Genomic DNA, 18,022 nt, shown 5'->3' on the forward strand with positions numbered 1-18,022 from the left:
AACAGAGCAGAGGAGTTTTAGGAATGAAAAGCAAACACAAACTAGTTCATAAGCCTCATCACAGACTCCAACTTCTAAATAACACATGCATTCTACATTATTAGTCACATATGAAAATTATTAACACGAGTAACATCAAATGGATTTAAAGCTGTTTGTGGTTCTGTTCTGAGGACTGATAAAACTCACCAAACTGAAACATCGAGCTTTAAAAATGCCATTAAGTATTTTGAGAGGTTTCTGTATGCTCTTGCGTTGCTCAAAAGTAAGACGTGTCTTTTCTCTGGTTGAAATTATTTCATAAATATAGTTTCTTTGAAGTGTTATTACTTTTTAATTCAAAAATAGTCATTTTCTTTGTTTAAAAAACTATTTGCCTAATTTTTTGCTGTTTAATACTTGTTCAACCAATAGTTGCCTATATTTACTAAAATATTTGGTTTACATTTATCATAATAACACAAACTGAACTGAGGAGTTTAAAGCTATTGTTTAAGCAGACAATCTAGTTTCAATTCCTATATTTTCTGTTCGGGTCCCACCGTTGGTGTGTCGTTAGCAAAGGTGTGCAGGTCCCTCATGTTGCTGTTGACCAACCGTCGGATGTTTTTCACCTGCGAGCTCAGGTTCTGGTTGGCAGCATATGCACACAGCACTCCAATCCTGTAAACAGTTGATAAACACAAAAATAATCACGGGACTGTCCCAGAACACGACTCTGCAGGCTGGATGAAGCAGAGCAGGAGTGGTGGCGGGTCCTGAGCAGCAGGGGTCAGTCTTCACCTTCATTATTACCTTTATGGTCAAATCACCTATAGAGTCAGCTTTATTTCATTGAAAGCCAGCTTTGCTGAAAGTTATATATGTAATATGAACCACAACATAAATGATTATTATTTAATACATTATTCTGTAACACCCTTACATGCATACAGTCTCTGCCTTACATGCATAAAAACATTAGCCAAATGTGTGGTCGAGTAAAAGAAATTAGCCCTCACCAAGCAATTGTTTTTATTTGCCAGTCAAGACATAAACTTAAAGAGGCAATTTCTCAACTTTGGCAATTAAAGCATATTTTCATTCAAATATTTTTGCACATCTACATAATCATGAGGTTTCCAGATTGTAAACAAATGAAATTAAACATTAAAACACAGAACGGCACAAGAAATAACAAAGTGTTTCTTTTATACTTCAAACAGACCTGAGTAGCACAATACAAGGCTTAATTAGCTTCAGCAGCATCAAGGGAGCGACAGCCCATAATGATAGGCTGTTTCCATGACTCACTCTGATCCCAGCTGAGTTTTGTGCTCAGCACCTCACAGCTACCCCCGGCGCTCGGCGTCTGTTTGAATGTTCTTGTGAGAGTTGGGGTGATTAACTTCAGAGGAAAAGGTCATAAACTCAGTTGTACGGTGGATTCTGAAAAAGCTGAAATTCCTGAAGCAGCCTTGTACGTTAGTCTCTTTCACAGGAACGCCTGAGCAGAATGTGCAGCTTTATGAATGATGTAAGATGACTTGCAGAGAGAAATAACAAAAGGACTGACTCAGATGCAACCGAGCTCAATAGAGATGAATCAAGTTGTTGTGACTCACCGAATAAAAAGCCATCGTTGTGCATTTGTTATTAGTACAAATACAGGGACAGCCCGTATGTTAAATGCTGGAGTGTGTAGTTTACTGTACAGTCACCACTGTTGCCTTCCATAATTCATTTCATTTAATCAGATATTAAGCTGATCTTTCCATGTTATGAATTATGTTTCTTAAAGTCTGATTTTAAAATTCTTCCTGTTTAGTTGAACGTGCTGCTTCTCTGTAAAACACAACAGGCTAGGCTCTTAACTGATCTCTGATTGTGTTTGTCAATCCAAATAATGACAATTACACATTAGCCTGGAGTCTCCTGACTAAAGTCCATACTTTAAGCGTGCATTTCTTAAATATACGTTCTGTCTGATTTCCCAAAACCAAAAACTAATTACATTTGCTCTCCCCCCTTGGTATGACCTCTGGTGGATATTACGTCTTGGCAGCTGAGAGTCCCTTTGATTGAAATTCATAGCTTGTTTAAGGGGGTGTTTAGAATCCTACAAATGGATTGATGAGTTTAACTTAATTACTTGAAATTTGTGCAGAAATTAAGTTTTCAGTTGTACTTCACTGACTAACAGCAAACACAGAAATGTTAAGTTTAGATATTAAAATTGTGTCTTCATCTGGCATTGTTTCTAATGGTGTTGCTCATCAGTGGGCATATTTAGAATAAACAGTCAAGCCATAAGTCTTATTTTACTTTAATGAAAATGCTAAATATGTAAAATGACAGCTTTGGTTTGTAGGAGCATCATGTACTCTCCTAACAATGCAACTTCTTAATGTTTTCCACGAAACAGAGCTGCACAACATCTGTAAATGGTGATGAGATTTTCAGTAACTGGGTCATCATATCATTCACAACTATACAAATTTCAATACAGTATGTGATGTTATTATATCCTATCCATCCATCCATCCATCCATCCATCCATCCATCCATCCATCCATTCATCCATCCATCCATCCATCCATCCATCCATCCATCCATCCATCCATCCATCCATCCATCCATCCATCCATCCATCCATCCATTTTCATCTGCTTATCCGGAGTCGGGTCGTGGAGGCAGTAGCCTAAGTCGAGAGGCCCAGACTTCCCTCTCCCCAGCCACTTGGGCCAGCTCCTCTGGGGAAATCCCAAGGCGTTCCCTGGCCAGGTGAGAGACATAGTCCCTCCAATGTGTCATGGGTCTACCTTTATGCCTCCTCCAGGTTGGACGTGCCTGGAAAACCTCACCAGGGAGGCGTCCAGGAGGCATCCTATTCATTTATTGAAATATAACTGATTTGTTTAATGTTTTAATACAAATAAAACAAACTCACCATGCATTTACATTCCTTAGTTTATTGTAACGACCAACAATTTATACAGGAAAACCAAGAAGAAACTGCCCAAACTCTTGCATCCCACTGTATATAAATCTGCTACATTGAATTCAAAGATACTTTATTAATCCCAGAGGGAAATTAGAGTTTCAGTACACACAATTCTGAGATCAGACATACATACATAGGCATGGACACATGACAAGAATTGGTGACTGTGGTCATTCGCAACCCGAGTTGCGCTACCTTAATAGAGATCAGAGGGTTTACATGAGGATTGGGTCATGTGGAGGAAAAAAAGGCACTTCAGAGTTACCCTCCACCGGGAGGGCAGCTTTGCTATGCAAAAAACACCTCAGACAAAAATGCAACATACTTCAGACATCACACAACATAAGTGTCCACTAGGTGGGGAGGTAGGGTAGAGGACTCTCCAAACATCAGTGAATGCAGCCACGATAAGCAGCACTCGTCACCTCCATTTGGACAGGGGTGTGAGGTTGTTGGGTTTAGAGAGCACAGTGACTCCTGGAACGATTCAACAGCCTTCACCGGTCGCAGTCCCACCCAGGCTGGGATAGGGAGACAGAGTTGCCATGGCGACGGCAGCATTCCACATTTCTTCTGAGGGGGAGTAATCGCTTCAGCCTCACAGGCTCAAGGCACCAGACTCAGATAAGAACTTGTTTTGGGGCCAGACAGAGATAGTTTCCTCTCTGCCTTAAAGTTCCGTGGGTCCTCAACCCCTCTAAATCCAATAATGGCATAATTAATCAATCCCAATCCGTGCTGACCTGTCAACTTGCTTCTTGATCAAATCCAACTTCTGTGCCAGAGCCTGAATCTCAGCCAAAGTTCCAAGCTTACGACTCATCTCGACAATTATATGAGTCTGTGCGTTCACAGCGCGGTGTAATCCATCCCAGAGCTCCGGGATTGAGCCAATATTCCTTGACAGCTCATTAATTTTCCGGTAAGCCAGATCACCACTCAGGCCAAAAAGCAGGAACCTTGACACCAACACCATGAATATCCAGACGTCTTCAGAATCCTCTACAGAAAGGTGGGAGAGGCAGATCAGGTTCCACTGTTTCCAGGAGTCACTGATATGCCCAAGTGGCTCTGTCCCAGAGGGGCAACCAGGAGCCCCTTCTCCCGTTCTCATTGTTGAAAAAAATCTTGTCAATCATGTTGAGAGACCAACTGACCAGGTCCATTTTTAATAATTTTCAGCTTCCAGAAAAAAAATGCAGAAGCACCGTACACCCAAAGGCAGACAAAGAACCTTGGGATAAGATAGGGAGGAGAGGAGGAAAAACGCGTCTGTACTTTCCAAGAGCCGGAAGAAGACTGTGAACACTGACACACTTGCTGTTGATTTGTTGGTTTGGTTTCATTTTCATTTTCTCCTTGACTGGCTTTCTTTCTTTCTTTTTCCCCCACCTCTCTCTTTTTCTTTGTCTCTTGCTCACTGTTTCTGTTGGTTGGTGTCCTAAAAGTTCACTGGAATCTGGTGCAGAAGAAACATTGCACTTTGAAACCAACTGTGCAGTTAAAGGCCAGAAATACTCACAATATCTGGTTTGGCTTATATTTATTGAAATGAAGGAATAAAAGTACAAATATAAATTCTAGACAAAACGTGTATTTATGTTCAAATGTCAAATGACTGAACAAAATGTCATTGTAAAAAGATAAAGGCAGGCCTTTACTGACTAGCAGATAAAAATGTGAATTTTACTGAGGAAACAGTTTGACTTGCAGTTAGTTTTATTGGTCTGCTGATTCTGGAACCGAGAGATTTAAGGTTTCTCTAGTCTGCAATGAAAATGTGTCTGAGTGTTTTCAGTTTCACAGTTAAGCTACAATCGTGTGAAATATGAGGCTACAAAAGACTGAATATTCATTAAACAATTCAAACTTAAAACAATTGCAAGCTTTATTTTTTACTTTTACTCGATGTCGCTTTTGAGATCGAAGGCGGTTAGTTTCTATTTTCACCACTGGAAAACTTTGTTGTTCTGTGCTGGTGCTTGCACATCTGCTGCACCCAGACCAGCTGAGTTCATCACGAGTTGAAGCTTTTACTGCTTTGCTACTTTTTGCTCACTCCTGAGAAACACTTTAGATTTCAGTGATGACACTTCTAGGTGCCTTTCCATGTTCCTGTGGAATGAAATTCTAAACAAAATGTTGGTAATCATTTTTAAAGATAAAGTTTATTAATTGTTTTAATAATTTGCAGTGGTCTCTTGTTGTAAGACATCCTCAAGGGAAAACAAGCTCAGATGTGCCTGTTTGAGGATGAAGAAATCAGCCAAAAATTTCAGTAGAATGTTTCAGTAGAATGAGCTCTACAAAAATCTGACTGTAAGCAATCATAACATCTATAATTGCTTCCAGTCAGGTTTTCATAGAGCTCATTGTACTGAAACAGCTCTTCTTAATGTCTCTAATGACCTTCTGAGTCACAGTGATGCAGGGGACTGTTCTGTTCTGGTCCTGCTGGACCTGACTGCAGCCTTTGACACTGTTGACCATCACCTGCTACTGGAGAGGCTGAGAGACTGGGTAGGCCCATCAGGATCTGCTCTCGAGTGGTTCTCCTCTTATCTCTCTGAGCGCTCCTTTTCTGTGGCCGTCTCCAAGTTTAGGTCCTCCACCACCTCCCTTACCCATGGTGTCCCACAAGGTTCTGTGCTGGGGCCTCTGCTCTTCCTCCTCTATCTGCTTTCTCTTCAGCACATCCTGAGCTCCTTCAAAGGAATGTCCTACCATCTTTATGCAGATGACATCCCACTGTACATCTCCTTTAAGCCCCATGAGATGTCTAAGCTGCAGCTGTTACACACATACTTAGCCTCTATCAAAACCTGGATGGCTGGGAGCTTTCTAAAGCTGAATGAAGATAAGACTGAGATCCTCATCTGTGCCCCAGACAAGCTGGTTCCCAAAGTCAGAGACTCTCTTGGTCAGCTAGCTTCTCACACCAAACCTTCCGTCAGGAATCTTGGCGTGACCTTTGACCCACCCCTCACCCTGGATTCTCATGTTAGTTCTCTTGTTCGCTCTTCCTTCTTCCATCTCAGGAACGTTGCTAAGCTGAGTCCCATTCTGTCCCACTCTGAACTTGAGACAGTTATCTACACCTTCATCTCCTCACGCTTAGACTACTGTAACTCTCTTTTCACGTGTCTGAGCAGAACCTCCCTGAACCGTCTACAGGTGGTTCAGAATGCCTGTGCTCGGCTTCTGACCAAGTTCTCCAAATACACCCACATCACCCCGCTTCTCCTCCAGCTTCACTGGCTGCCAGTCAACATCAGGGTTCATTTCAAGAACCTGGTTCTGGTCTACAGGGCCTTACATGGACAAGCACCATCTTACATTGGTGATCTTCTTAGTCCCTACAGCCCCAGCAGGTCCCTGAGGTCCAGTGATCAAAGCCTACTGGTCGTGCAGCGCACCAGGCTAAAGACCAAAGGTGACAGATCATTTGCTGCTGTGGCCCCCAGACTCTGGAACTCTCTCCCCCCGAGCCTGAGATCAGTGGACTCAGTGGTCTCTTTTAAAAAGCAGCTGAAGACTCACTTGTTCAAGCTGGCTTTTGTATGACCTTCTTCACCACTCTCTTTATTCTGCTCTCCCCACCAATTCCACCTTCCTCAGGATCCACTGATTTCCCTCTTTCCTATTCACTCTCTCTCTCTTTTTTTACATTTTTTATCACAATTTTCTATTTTTTTGCTCATTTTAAATATAATTTTAACCATTTTCTAAATTATTTTTTATATTTTTTCATTTTTTGTTTTTGTGAAGCGCCTCGTGATTTTTATCTTGAGAGGTGCTATAGAAATGATACTTTCTTCTTCTTCTTTTTCTTTTCTTGTTCTTCTTGTTCTTTTTCTTTTCTTGTTCTTCTTGTTCTTGTTCTTGTTCTTGTTCTTCTTCTTCTTCTTCTTCTTCAGAAGAGAAAGTAGCTTCACACAGCAGGATTTGGAGTCTTATTTCCTGATATTTGGACATCTCTCCTCTGATTGGCTAACAACAACTAGAATCTACCACTGAATCTGTTTACTTTGCAAAGTAAATGTTTTATCTCCACAAATAACAGAATCCTGGAAGAGTTCTGCCCTGTGGTGAAGTTGCTAATGCTAACAGTTAGCTTCTACTAGCGAAGGTGTTCTCTGATGCTTTCTGGACGCTAAACCAACAACAGCCTTCCCCGTTGTAAGTCGTGATAAGATGAGTGAGTCCATGAATGTTAAGTGACGGTGTGACGCAGATCTTTCAGGCTTTTCTAATCCTAGAGTTTCGCCATCTATTTTCTATCAGAAGCTAATGCAGGAGATGGGTGTAGGAGACTATTGTCACGTTCAGCCTCATTTTAAAAGATAAATAAAAAATGGTTTCTCTGTGAACTTGCTCTTTAATTAGTGGAATTGTGAGTCTGATCAGTAGGATAAGAATATGTGTAGCTTCTTTGCTCTCAGTAATGTAGAATAGCAACATGCGAACACCATTAAAGGGTAGAAAGACAAAAAAGTGTAAGCTTGAATTTCTAAAATTTTGTATTTTTCATAATATGATTTTTGCTTTGCTTTTGTTCTCTTGCAGACCTTGGATCATTTATCATAACGCTCCTCAATGTTTCATTCCAACGAGAGCACTCTGGCAGATTCCTACTGCAGCTACACGGCCTCGTCACATAACCACATTAATAAGGAACATGCCTCTACCCCAAAAGGAGAGAATGTGTTTGCCCGGTCAGTCTGATTTACCATTGAAATAACCGTTTCACTGGAATGTTTTTGAAGCTATTTAGACACCATGACATTTAAATTTTTCTAAATAAACTAATTTGTTTTCTAAATCAGGCTGCTGAGTCGTGCTGCAGCATTTTTCCTAACTGACCCGCTATATTTCTTTGGCAGCTGACTGGATGACTGTTTGACTTCCTTCTCATATTGTGCCTCTGCCTGACCAGAGGGGATAATTCCAACACAGTGGGAGGAGGATTTACCTCTAACAACACTGGAAAAGGGCTTTAATTCATGTTTGAGCCAAAGCCAAATGACACATGAAACTTTTTCCTGGAGCTGGAAGCCTCACAACAGCAGATGAAGAAGAGCATCTCTCTCTCTACTGTAGAATGTAGGCCATTACTGGGGGCTGGGAAGTGAGCGTTACATGGTCTGGTGGTTCCATAGCTTTTTACAAACTCCCAACAATGGCTGTATTCAGCGTGACTGCAGTCGCGATGCTGGGATAGTCGCCCTTCAGCCCTTTCCTTGTTTCACACTGTTACAACCTAGAATCTATTATCTGGCCTCTGTTCTTTTCTCTAAGCACCAGATTACAGCACAACTGTTCTTTTTCTGCAAAAAACAATAACTATGCTGCCAACCCAAACAACATACATCTAAAACTATCCTGTTGTGTCATGAACACTCCCTCAGATGAAGTAAATGAGCATACATCATCTCAAAAGGTCAATGTTGCCACCAATTTATTCCTTTTAGTCTTGCTTTAAAAAACACTCATTGTTCCATCCTGTGCTTTACAAACAGGTGCATTGAGTTTAGATGCAGTAGTACTGAAATACAGTAACAAAAATATTCAGTGTTTGTTATTGTCCCCTTGAGCAACCTTTGCTATGTTGCTTTTATCCATTGTTTGAGCTTTCTCCATGGAGCTTTGCAAGTCGCTTTCTGAACTCGACATCCCGCATCAGCTTTGTGTTCTATTAAAATCTAACCAGACAATGGATACTTCAGCTCTGTTGCTTTTCCTCCTCATAAGTTCTCTGTGAAGGTTTTTGCTTATTAAGCTGCAGATGTTTGTTGGAAGATAGCAGACCCATAATTCCTCTGTAAACAGTTCAATCAGTTTCAGCCTGATGACTCTAGGTCATGTCAGTCTTTATTGAGACGCCTATCCTTCCTCCTTTTTTCAATATATTTTAACACCTGTTAAAATCAGTAAATCACATCAAGATGGATTAACATTTCTGGGTTGGGAATGAGCTACTGCCCCTGGGTGGAGGACCTCAGTGAGCTTAGGGCCTTGTTCTCAAATGATGGTAGAAAAGGAGATTCATAAGTGGATTGGGCAGCTTCTACTGTGATGCGCTCGCCACACTGATCTGTTGTGAATAGAGAGCTGAGCTAAAAGGTAAAGCTGTCAGTTTACCAACTGATTTGCTCTTTGACCAGCATTTATCTATTGTTGTTAGTAATGACTGAAAAAATGAGACTGTGGCTGGACTCACCCTCAAAGATAGGGTGAAGAACACAGCTTCCTGGGGGAAGCTAAGAGTAGAGTTACTGCCTCTTCTCATCTAAAGTAGCTACTTGAGGTGGTTTGCACATCTGGTAAAGATGTGTTCTGGAACATCTTGAAGTCTCTAAAAATGAGTTTAAGAAGGTAACTGGAGAGAGGGAAATTTGGGGGGGGGGGGGGGGGGGGGGGGGTCCTTGTTGAAGCTGTTTCCCCCACAACCAAGTTCTAATTAAAAGGCAGATTATGGCTGGATAGGCAGAGGCATAAAAACACTAAACGTTGTTTGGCAGCATTGAGTAACGATGTGGTAGGCCACTTGAATGATTCGTTCCCAGGTGGCGGGATGTAGATTCTTGTGATTGTATTTGAATAAATGTTGGGTATCATTTGCCAGCTCTTGGTTTGGAGCTCAGTTAGAGGTGAGTAAACCATGCAGGTTAACCATCCTCTCTGTTGTCCTCGACTCTTCCACAATAAAAACTTTAGAATTCATAACCAACCTACTGGTAATAGAAATGGGAAAAGTGATAGAATACTGTAGGCAGCTGGTTACATCTAAAATATTCTGACACCAATATAATCTAAGACTTTAGAAACCTATTTATTCCATTAGACCATGTTCCAAAACCATACACAGCTGTGATCAAAGGCATTCAAAGTGAAAGAGAGTTTTTATTAACTTTTTAAGGCGATTTAACATCTGAGGTAAACTTGAGCCAATCTGTTCATATGTTTAAAAAATCCCAACTTGGGCTGATACACTGTCCTCCTCATTATTGTTCTGAGTAATATCATATTTATTTTACTGTATGTTTGCTCTGTGGTTTCACACTTGTATTTCCCAAAAGGCTTCATGCAAAGTTTCATTTTACTTTTTCATTCTGTTACAGTTTCCAAGTTGGCAACATTTTGAGTTCAAGTAAAAGAGACTTCCAACATAACCCGATGCTTACAGAGGGAGTGATATCTTAGAGGCTATTGTGCCTCCTTTTGTGTGTGTGTGCGTGCATGCATGTGTGTGTGTGTGTGTGTGTGCGTGCGTGCATGTGTGTGTGTGTGTGTTTTTGTGTGTGTGTGTGTGTGTGTGTGTGTGTGTGTGTGTGTGTGTGTGTGTTTAGTAGACTATTTTGGGTGTTTCTTAAAGTTTCCTACATTTGTGACTTTAGTCTGCTTGTAAACAAAAATTAAGTTTTCTCAGGTGTTGAATTCCATCACCACTGTTTTCAGACAGAAACACGGCTTGTGTTGTAAACATAAAGATAGGAAGTAAAAACTTAAAAATGAAAAAGTAAAGGAACATACCTCAATTCAAGCTTACGTTGGCAGTAATTGTACTGATAACGATTTTTAAAATTAAAAACTCGAAAACTGCTTTTGAAATTCAAAAGTCTGACCACAAACTAGAGTGTTCTGTCCCCTTTACCAGATTCACAACTTACAATAATTAAAACAGAATTTTATTTGACAATTTTAATTAGAAAATGAGATTAGTTTTAGTTCCCAATTAAGAATCTGTTTTTTGAATGTACATTTCAAGCTGTATTTCAAACATTCTGTTTTCTGTATCTGCTTCCTCCTGTTCAGGGTTGAGTCAATGATGCTTATCGAGATCAGGGTGAGAGGGGGAGTTACACCTGGACAGGTTGCATGTGCATCACAGGAACACATAGAGATAAACAACCATTCACGGTTACACTTGTGCCAGTTTTGAAGTCGCTGAATAACCTAAAAAGCATCTTTGGGGGAAACCAGAGAAAACCCAAACATGCATGAGGAAAACACAGAAATCTCCCTTTCAGAAATCAAACCCAGCCTTCCTGCTGTGAGTTGAGGACACCATGGTTTTTAGCAATGTCCTGGTCAGTTCCTACTGCTACTTGAAATTATGAGGGAGAATGTGTAGATCAGTGGTTCCCAAACTTATTTAGCCGCGCACCCCCTTCTATGTCCCGACCATGTCGACGCACCCCCTAGCCCCCACATCAGGGCATGGATATATATATATATATATATATATATATATATATATATATATATATATATATATATATATATATATATATATATATATACATATATATATATATATATATATATATATATATATATATATATATATCAGACGTCAAGCTAAACAGACAGGGTTAAAAAATATGATTGACCTTTCCCCCATCACTTTCATTTTTTAAATAGTAGTTAATAAACATTCGATACCATTACAATTTCCTTTGATTTAATTTTAAATAAATATTTAGAGTGCCCAGGTAGCACATAAGCAATGCAATTTAACGGTTTTCTTAAAGTAGGAATGTTTAACCTGTGCGGCCAGAGCGCTCTCCTTCCTTCTGCTCTGCGTAAACCTGAGCTGGTCACCTACTTGTGCGTAATCAAATGTATATAGGGGAAAAGTTGGAAAAGCCATGAGGTTCACTTTTGCCTCAGACCGACTTATTGCTGTTTTATGGTGCGGCTGAATCTGCGATCCGCTGCCACGCGGACTGGAATAACAAATGCTGCAGAAACATGAGTTGTGGTCAGGTTCATGAGGAGTCACATGGCTGAAGCGGACTCGATTTTAATACGTCATCCCAAAATAGAAGCTACTATCTTAATTTGACCTGGAATGAAAAATACTGTTATAAAACCTCTTAAAAGTTTTTATCAGAGAGGAGGCAGCGCTCATTTCTGCTTTCAGTCTGACGGCGAGCTGGAGTTTGCGCAGCGTGCCCGCTCATTGAATCTGGGTGTGTGTGTGCGCGCGCGCGCTCGTGCAGCACAGCTCCATGAGCCGCTCCAGTCACCGCGTCTCGTTATTGGCGCTATTTAAACCAATGTTGTAAAATGACTTCTGCCCAGCCCAGATGTGCTCACTTGTGCACCCATGAGCCGTGGTTCCGCTGGAACGCGTCTGACCTCTGACAGACGCACTCTGAACTTCAGATCTTCAGCACGCTGTTAGTAGCCTGAATGGGAATAATTTCTTGATTTATTTAGTTACATCCACAATGTTCTGTGTGTGAGGTTTACAATAATGATGGCTCACTTGACCGCAGTGTTTACAATGTCAGAACACCTGCATGAGACATATACCAAGTAATGTTTCCATGGTTACATTGTGATTTCTTAGTAACGGTGTTAATTACAATCTGCCAGAGTGACTCACCACCTTCAGATTCCTCCAACACCGTTAAAAATGATCAAATACGGAACATATCGGCGTGCGCAGGCCAGAGTGCTGAAGCTCGGCGCATTGTTATTATGAAGCTAGGGCACATGTGGAGGACACACACACACGCGCAAAAATATACTTGTTTTCAATTACATTTATTGTGCCTACTTATTTTTTCTTTGGCCCACCCACAAATGAGTTTCTGGCTACGCTAATGGTGACATATGACAGACTTCTCTGAGCTCCGCAGCCATTACACTTTTCACCTCGCGCACCCCCTAGCGGTAGCTCGCACACCCCTGGGGGTGCGCGCACCACACTTTGGGAATTCCTGGTGTAGATTATGTGCCAGGTCATTCCCAGATCTGCTTCAAGTCTCTACATCAGGGCTATTTAATTGTGGGCCAGTATCCAGCAAGTTGTAGTTTTAACTTTGCTTCAACACACCTGATTTCAATTAGTAGGTGATTAACAGGCTTATGCAGAGCCTAGAGCAAGGTGTTGAAACATAATCAAGATTTAGATTTGATAGTAATTGTACATGGGTGTTTGTTTGAATGTGTTGGTTATAAAGTCTCTGCACCACAGACTTCATCTGTAAATGTGTTGCATGAATTAAAGGGGCCAAATCATTCAATGTTAAACTTTAAGAGCAAATGTAGGCACATTTGATTAAATATTACCTTTGGCACTATTGAGATGTAATTTACCTTAAATATAAGGTTATTTTCATCAGTCTGATTTTATACACGGAACTGAAACAACTTGTTTTAGCAAAGCTCTGCCCACACCCGCTCAGACAAAACACGCCTACAACAGCATTTCAGGAAAGGCTACTGTTGTATTAGGCTTAGTCCAGTGGTTTAGGTGCCTCCCTTTTGTCTTGCTTTACTATGAGCGGACACAGGTTAGATTCTCAATGGTGTTGGCAGTAATTTATTTAGCCAGCTGCAGCAGATTCCATTTATTTATAATTTAGTTTCATAGATTATTTTCTGCAGAATATTTAGTGTCTCTAAAGCCTGGGGCACACCGGAGAGATGTGCTGGGGAAGTTTAATAGTCACACAGGACGCGCCATGCCGCTGAGCGCTTCTTGCAAAGGCAAGTGATAGTCACAACCTCACTTGGGACTTGAATCAAATCAAATCAAGTTTATTTATATAGCGCCAAATCACGACAAGAGTCATCTCAAGGCACTTCACACAGTAAACATTCCAATTCAGTTCAGTTCATTAAGCCGATCAAAAAAAGTTCCCTATATAAGGAACCCAGCAAATTGCATCAAGTCACTGACTAGTGTCAGTGACTTTACAGCAATCCTCATACTGAGCAAGCATTTAGCGACAGTGGAGAGGAAAACTCCCTTTTAACAGGAAGAAACCTCCAGAAGATCCTGGCTCAGTATAAGCAGCCATCCTCCACGACTCACTGGGGATCGAGAAGACAGAGCACACACACACACACACACACACACACACACACACACACACACACACACACACACACACACACACACACACACACACACACACACACACACACACACACACACACACACACACACACACACACACACACACACACACACACGCACGCACACACACAAACACACATCCACACACACACACACACACACACACACACGCACACACACAACATATATACCAAGTAATGTTTCCATGGTTACATTGTGATTTCTTAGTAAATATTCTATTTGGTGAGAGATAAACTTTATTGTATTTTTCCTAGTGAATCTATAATTAAACTGGTAAATTAGTAGTAGCACATTCAATGTCAAAGAAAGCAAATGTTATTATCAGGAGACAGAGAATGTTTAAGTGGTTAGCAACAGTGTTCAAGCTGATGGCCGATGGCCCCCGCCATGAAGCTTGAGAACAGGAAGCGGAAACTCACTCTTGTTTTTACGTGATCAGACTTGCCGTCGTGTTTTGAGAGACTCTAATTCATTTAAATGGGTAAGTAGGCTATTTATTGAATATTTTTAGGTTAAATGAACGTTATCAATACTGAGGTTGGGTATGTGTCGTAAAGCCGTTCCGCGTCGTAATGTCTGTTGTAAAGTGCACCACTCAACGCGGTGGCACTTGAATTAGAACTGGCGCCTATCTGGTGTAGCCACTCAGTAACTATAATGGCTTCTATTTAAAATGACGGCGTGGCACGGGAATGACGCGGTGCGGAGCATCTGTGTCCGTTGTGCCCCAGGCTTTAGGATCTTCCAATTTGGTCATTTCTAAGCAGCATTTTAGTTGATTTACTCTACTCACCTCACATGGACTAACACAGGCTAAATAAGCAAAGAAAGCAGTTTACCAATAAAGGATTGAAAACATCATACTGGCAAGTTTAGCTAAAAAAGAAGAAAACAATTACAGGCTTGAGTAAGAGGCAAACCTGCACCAAACTACATGCCAGCCTGGCACTCTAACCACTGGACCACTGAGTCTGTTACAAAACAATAGTTGCCTAAGACACATATCCTGAGCTGGCCATTACACACCATGCCAGCAAATCAGCGTAATCCTGCCACCACGGTGTGTCTTATGAACTGGCCGTGACAGCATGGTGTTGCAGGAGTTTTGAGGCATTCATGCCGCCACACTTGGTAGTAATATTGCGGCATCACATGACTTGTGAATGCATATTACGCCTCGCGCAACAGAGGGAGGTGCCAAGATGACGTGGGGAGTAACTGCTGAGATCTGGCCGGTAACTACATAGAAAATGAAAGTAAACACAGGCAGTACATTTTGTTTTTGTAAACAGAATCAGCTGAGATGATAAACTAGTGTGATGGACCTCCAGGAGCTTCTCTTTGCTAGAGCTAGAGGTCAGACCACCAGGGACTGCATGGAGACTGTGGAGGTCAGACGCCTTTACGGTAAGAGTGGCTTGTTCAAAAAAACGTAATGAGCCTAACCCTGACCAATAAAAAGCAAGATATTTCCAAGATAAACGGAAGTCCACGGCAGCGCAGAGACCACCCCCAAACCCCCTTTATACCGCTATCATTTAATCTTTTGTAAAAAGGACACAATTGCACCACATTACCACCACGGTCTGACCACTTATAAATGATTTAAAGCTCAACTGCCGGCTTGGGGTTGTGGCAAATTGGCATCATTGTTTTCTAAATGAGGCTTTTGTAGAAAGGACACATGGCTTTTACAGCAGTGTTTTGTCCCCAATGCAGGAGTAATTTGTCAGAATATCAACAGAATATCCAGGGGTCAGAACCGAGACCAGACCAGATTCAGGGGGAGGAGAAATACCTGGTGACACAAGTGGACTACTTTTTCCTGGATGCAGGAAAAATCTTTAGTTGGACCAAATTGAAGCTGAGGCAGGAAAATGCATGTATGCAGCCAAAAAAGGGTTTGGGAGTATTTCTCATGAGGAAATGGCAATATACCACAGTAAAAGCTCCAAAAAGTGGAGTTTCCATCAGAAGTCCCTTTTAAAGTAGAAACAAATGTAAAGTAAATGAGTGACAGGTGTTTCATAAAGATCACCAACCAGGTTGGAGTCGGGGACACCGGATACATGATCATGGATCAGACTGAAGATGCTACCTTATATGTAAGGCCAAACTCTAACAAATAGCACTGTCTTCCTTAGAGTTTAAGAGCAGGCTGCTAAATACTCTTTTCTCAGTATCTGTGTTATCTTTAATTAGACCCCATGCGATTAGCATAATAACAGTGAATTACTGAGCCCATTATTTTAAGACCTTTTCGTGTTAACACTGTTGGACGCCCAGTGACTGAAATAGACAGCTGAAGTGCATTCTGGGAAACCACATGAGGCACGGGTCTTCCACTTGGCTGCAACAAAAGGAATAATCTTGGTTTATTATAAATCCACACATGGGTCATGAGGAGTCGGTGCTGATTAGGAGAGACTCAAATAGCTCCTGCTGTTCATGTTATAATTTAGTAGTGTGGCCTTATGATGGCTGGCAGATGAAACGCAACATGTCATATTACTATAATCTACATGCATGAGAGCTTAGACGTGATGCGCTGGAGCATCTGCACTTCGGCTGCTGAAAAGATGTTGAGCTCCAAAGCAGCCCGATGATACCTTCTCATTTTTAACAATAAAATAACAGCTTGCCTTCAAAAGATGAAGCTGCTGAATTCTAATATTCATATAGCAGGTAATTTAATGTTTTCATGTTTTTGTTTTTTTTTTTTGCTTTGTTTTTTTTTTTAGATATAGAGAATATCATCTAGTGAGACCCACATTGCCAGGCACAATGTTACGGTCATAGTTCAATCAAAAACAAAGTAAATGCAGATAATATGGGAGTAGAACTGACTTTTTACCATAGATTCACCATTCAACAATAAAGCAGGTAACATGTAATCAGGGATATTCATAAATACATGATTTTTACACGAGCCTATCATTTTCTCTTAATTGTGAGTAATGCTGATTTGTTTCACAGTGGTGTTCCTCTTTTGCTCTTACGTTCCTTTCGCTCCTCCCACCATACGGACAAATCTCTAATAGGATCCAATCAGGAAGAAGGGCTTAAATTAAGTAACTGGTAATTAATTCAAGTCTAGCAATGATTGTTTTGAATTCAGATGTTTTCTAGATAACCTGATTAAAAAGTACAACAACAGCTGTGTTTGACTATGGTGTATATGCTTTTATAAATATTTAGCCAAAGTGTTCTTGTCATTTTTTGCTCAAAGCCTGGACAGATTTTCAGTCTGTCGGTTGTAAAATGTGAAGACAAATAGAAGGAATGGAGCTTTGCACCAGCTGTACGTTTGGCAGCTCTTGTTGTTATTTGTGTAGCGCAGGAAAACAAAACAGGGCATTTATGTTCTGCATGACAACTGCTCATGTGAATCAAACCTAAATCCCTGCAGCGCTTCTAGATGGACATTACTCACTCCTGTATCCAGTCTGACAGCTCTGCAGACCTTGTCACCTTTGAAAAGTGAAGCAATGATGTAGTTACAGGTAGCATTTGCATATTTTTAAGATGGTTTTTATTGCACTGGTAAAAAAGAAAGCTACACGCAGCCCTCTAGCATCGCAACAAAGTGGCTGTTAACCCTAATCCAGCATGCTTCCAAGGAGATCAGCTCACTCCGAACACACCAAACATAGTCTGCTGTGTTTCTTCTTCTTCTGATGCTCAGTTTTAAAGAGGAAGTTCACTGAGAAACTGTTTTTACTTGTTATTTTTTAAATGTCATCAGTCACTCTGAGTGTAACATGCAGGCTGAAAATAGTCTTCAACCCCTATTTCCTGCATTCACCGCTGATGGAAAAAACACAGGAAAACACTTGGGTCCAAACAAACAAGGCAATTTCTACGTCACACTGAAAATGAACATTCATGGACTCACCAAGCTTAGCTGTTGTTGATTTAATGTCCAGAAGACAGCAGAGCACATCTCAGCTAGTAGGAGCTACATTTTAGCATTAGCATGTTCCACCACACAGCAAAACTCCTTCAGGCTTGTGTTATTTGTGAGGATAAAACATCAATATTGCAAAGTAAATGGAGTTAAGAGGTAGACTCATGTTACTGTTAGCCAATTAGAGGCGAGATGTGTGAATATCAGGAAGTAAGACTCCAAAACCTGCCCTGTT

The 18,022-nt window shown here is 41.0% G+C and overlaps 1 protein-coding gene across 14 annotated transcripts in view; it reads right to left on the reverse strand.

Moving 5' to 3' along the window:
• The window catches only part of prom1a (prominin 1a), a 101,176-nt gene that overhangs the window by 30,635 nt on the left and 52,519 nt on the right, over positions 1–18,022 (reverse strand). For all 14 annotated transcript variants that reach the window (XM_054739320.2, XM_015951176.3, XM_015951184.3 and 11 more), the window contains one exon: positions 543–663. In XM_054739320.2, the coding sequence (XP_054595295.1) occupies positions 543–663 (121 nt within the window). The remainder of the gene's footprint in view (positions 1–542; positions 664–18,022) is intronic.

This window comes from Nothobranchius furzeri, chromosome 1 (genome assembly GCF_043380555.1).
Source record: "Nothobranchius furzeri strain GRZ-AD chromosome 1, NfurGRZ-RIMD1, whole genome shotgun sequence".
Classification (NCBI taxonomy): domain Eukaryota; kingdom Metazoa; phylum Chordata; class Actinopteri; order Cyprinodontiformes; family Nothobranchiidae; genus Nothobranchius; species Nothobranchius furzeri.